The following is a 4,109-nucleotide window of genomic DNA, read 5'->3' on the forward strand; positions in this document are numbered from 1 at the left end:
ACATGTACTAATGTGGACAGAGTACTCATGCGGGCAGGTGGCAGGGTTTAATTGACTACAGGAATGACTGTGCAGAGAACTCACAAATTTAAGATCAAACCTCTACATTTAGTTTACAACTAAACCTTGAGCAGTAGAAAAACTATACTATCTATTTACTTCATTTGTAGCCCACTTTTCTTCCCAATAGGGACCCAAAGTGCCTTACACTATTCTCCCCTTTGCATTGTATTCTCACAGCCTTGTGAGGTAGAGATGCATCAGTGGCCCAAGGTCATCCGGCAAGCTTCCACTGATGAGTGGGGATTCAAACTTGAGTACCCCAGGTACACTGTAACCACACCACACTGGCTCACACACTACCCTATAAACTAGAATATACAATTAATGTTCTAGACATCTGATTTTGGCACTTCAATCGTGAGTACAAGGGACACTATGCATGATCCCCCTCATGTTGCCTTTTATATAACTGGTCACGTGTATTTTCCTTGCACATATAGCTTTGGTCCTCGTGAACAGAACTCCGGTTCTGGTGGGAATACATCTGTGAATACTGAAGCTTTACATACATGGAAAATACGCACAATGAGTTCCCTTCGCACGAAGTGGCAAACGCACATGGGAAGGACTGTGCACAGCCTATATTCGCGTTACACATGACTGGAGCGCGAAAATCGGAAGACTGAAAAATGCTTTGACGCAACTATGTTTTACATATTATTTCTGCCATTACTTTGCTAACGAGTCACATTTTAAGAAAAGAGTCACCTTTTGGCGAAAGTTGTCTAGTTTCTACAAACTCTCCTTGCCACTATACTCAGCCACCGCCGCCTGCCCAAACCGGAAGTGGCGGTGTCGCACCTCAGGGACAACGGAAAGGAAGTGGCTGCGTCACCCGGAAACGGAAGTAGCAAGGTTTCCATGGCGGCGGTTGTGGTGGCCGAGGCGCCTGTTCTATGGAGGCGGTTTTTAGAGTTTTTGCCCCGGGGGAGGCCTGCTTTGGCCGCGCTGCTTGGTCGGCTGTCGGACCGCTTGACTCAAGGCCGCGAACGCCGCGCACGCGGGTGAGATGGAGCTGAGTTCTTCTGTGTCATTTCCTGGTTCTTTAGGTTGGGGGGGGGGGGGGCTCACACTTGCGAGCTCATAGCTTGCCTCACCTTGGGAGACGTGCTAGTTGGAATTATAAAAGTGTCGTGGGGTGGGGAAGAGGAAGGTTGAGGGAAAAGTGGGGAATGTTGGGTTTAATCTAACGTTTTTATGGGTTGGACTGCTCATGCATGTGACTGCGTGTAGAGGAATGTGTCCCTATTTTTATTTTTACTAATGGTCCTCAGTTTGGGCCGTAGTTTATCCGCTCCGTACCGAACAGGAAAATTGGGCTTGTTAATGTGAGTCAGGTTTCTTCCCGACATCTCCCGTTACAGTCTGCGCTGCAGATACAATTACTGTGCGTACGTTGGTATTTAATACTGCAAGGAGCTGGTTGGCAGGAGCTGGTTAAGACGCTGAATTGCAGGCTGTGGAAGGTCAGTAGTTCAGCAGTTTGAGACCCGGGTGCCGCATGTTGGAGTGAGCTCCCATCTCTAGTTCCAGCTCCTGCCAACCTAGCAGTTCGAAAGCAAGAAATTGCAAGTAGATAAATAGGTACCACTTCGGTGGGAAGGTAACAGTGTTCCGTGCGCCTTGGTGTTTAGTCATGCTGGCCACATGACCATGGAAACGTCTTCGGACAGCGCTGGCTCTTCGGCTTTGAAATGGAGATGAGCACCGCAACCCTAGAGTCGGATTCGACTGGCTTTCGAGCAAGGGAACCTTTACCTTTAAAACTGAATGTAGCATAGGCAAAAAAGTGAAAATCACATGGTCTGCTGGTAAGATCTCAATAAATACTATGACTTCCCATAAAATGGGGCTGATGTGTCCTGTGTCTTAGGATTTTTTGGAAGAGATGATGATTGGAGAAACTCAAAGTTGCTTTTCATATAGTAATGTTCAGAGCTGTTTATTTTGTACTTATGATGCTTCTGTCTACATCCTTAACATCTTAGGTTATAATCAGCAAAATTCTTTTTCCTATAGTACTACATATGCCTCTTGAGTCTTCTTCAGACTCTTCTTCGTCCGTTACCTCTTCAGTATATCTTAGCAGAATTGTTTTGTAAAGTGTTTCCCATTATCCTCTTGTTCTGCAACAGCTGGTTATGCTGAACAGCCTTGATGGGCTCTGACCTTACACAGATAAAGAGTGGATTTATACTGTCAGGCCCCTGGCCCATTTAGTCCAGTAATGTCTACTCTGATTGGCAATGACTGTCAAGGTTTGAGGCAGAAGTCTTTCACATTCTGCTATCTGAAACCCATCAACTTGGCATGTTAAGAATTAAACCTGATGTCTTCCATGCCCTCTGTCACTGAACTATGATATCATAGTAGGTTGTGTCTTTCTAAAAACAAAACCAAACCTTATTAATAGTACCTGTATTCAAAGAACATGTACTTATTCAAACTTGCTATTCTGTTAAGATAACATTGCATGGAATTTGGAGCTACTGTCCACTTGTGTACAGAAATGTATTTTAATACCAGGAAGTGGATGATTTATTTGCCCTTCTGGAAAGCAAGGACAACAGTGCTTTGGCAGCACATGCACTAAAAATGGAACTTCTTGGCAGTAGTTTTTGAGCTGGGCTGCAAAATGAGAGGTATCTTGTGTTTGCGAGTAACTTTGTTTATATCTAACTTCACTGTCATAGAATCCAGAGCTTACTATGTTAATTCTTGGCATATTCTTGCTCTTTCACTCCCCCTCCCTCCTTTTCTCTCTGAAGAAGTGTGTGCACACAAGCAAGCTTATACCTGGAATCAAACTTCATTGGTCCATGGGAGTCCGTCTCTCTCTCTCTCTCTCCTTCCCTTTCCTCCCTTAGCCAATTGAGGGAAGGGAGGCTTGGCTCTCTCCTCTGCAAAATGGAAAACAGGAGAGGAGAGAGCTGGGCAAAAGCAAGCTGTGATGCGGAACAAGGAAGCAGGAACAGGAAGTAGTAAGCAGACAAGAGCCAGTTGCTTGCAGGCCGGTACCTTAGCTCTCTGGATCCCAGCCACAATTTTTTCAAAAGATAATTGTGACTCTTCTGCATGAAGGTGTATTTGTGATTTTGGTGGTTTTTGGCGTAGTGTTCAACCTCAGGTATTTTGGCCTTTCTGTTGTATATTTTTCATAGTGTGAAGGACTACGTTGTCTGGTGGTCTTTTTCCTAACTCACATACTTCTTTGTTTTTATTATAATGCATACAATGCATATGTATCCCAAGGAGCTCAGAGAGAAATAAATCATCCCAAAAACTTTGGGAAGGTAAGTTAGAGTTGTATTTTTTGGGCAGGATGTAGTTGTAAGCAGCTTTAGGTACCCTTGAGGAGAAAAGCAATGTGCAAATAGTAAATAAATTGAACAGCAGCAGCATTCTAAACATTTAAGGAAGAATAATAGAATTATAGAATCACAGAGTTCAAAGGAGCCATACAGGTCATCTAGTTCAACCCCCTGCTCAATGTAGGATCAACCTAAAACATCCCTGACAAGTATTTGTCCAGCTGCTGCTTAAAGACTGCCAGTGCCTAAAAGCCTACAGATAACGTAAAATTGAAAAAAGGTAGGGGTGGGAAGTGATATAAGATAGTGTATTTAAATGTGAGTTTTGAAAGAAGGAAGTGACTTCAGAGGAAGAGGTGGGTTTTGGTGCAGTGTGCTGGAAGTTACATAACCAGAAGGGGTGGAGCTTTTGAAGTGACATCACTTGACCTGTGACCTGGAAGTGACACCTCAGGACATGACATCACAAAAGTCTCCTGGCTCCACCCCCAAATTCCTCAGGTATTTCCTGAGTTGGACCTGGCAACCCTAATTAATAAAGATTGCAAGCTTTGCTGTTAGGTATCTTTTCCCCATTAGAACTGGAAAGGGGGAGTTCTCTCTCTCTGTTTCTTTCACTCCCCCTCTCTACCTCCCTCTCTCTGAAGAAGTGTGCTGGCACATGAAAGCTTATACCTGGAATAAAACTTCCTTGGTCTTAAAGGTGCCACGGAACTCTGCCTCTCTCTGGCTCTT

General features: G+C 44.3%; 1 protein-coding gene across 1 annotated transcript in view; it reads left to right on the forward strand.

Moving 5' to 3' along the window:
* The first annotated feature begins 919 nt into the window (after nt 1-919).
* PGS1 (phosphatidylglycerophosphate synthase 1) overlaps nt 920-4,109 on the forward strand; it is a 53,294-nt gene continuing 50,104 nt past the window's right edge. The window contains exon 1 of the mRNA XM_015416989.1: nt 920-1,067. Within this exon, the coding sequence (XP_015272475.1) occupies nt 925-1,067 (143 nt within the window). The 5' untranslated portion in view covers nt 920-924. The remainder of the gene's footprint in view (nt 1,068-4,109) is intronic.

Source organism: Gekko japonicus, unplaced genomic scaffold, assembly GCF_001447785.1.
Source record: "Gekko japonicus isolate JY-2015 unplaced genomic scaffold, Gekko_japonicus_V1.1 scaffold518, whole genome shotgun sequence".
In the NCBI taxonomy this organism is placed as follows: domain Eukaryota; kingdom Metazoa; phylum Chordata; class Lepidosauria; order Squamata; family Gekkonidae; genus Gekko; species Gekko japonicus.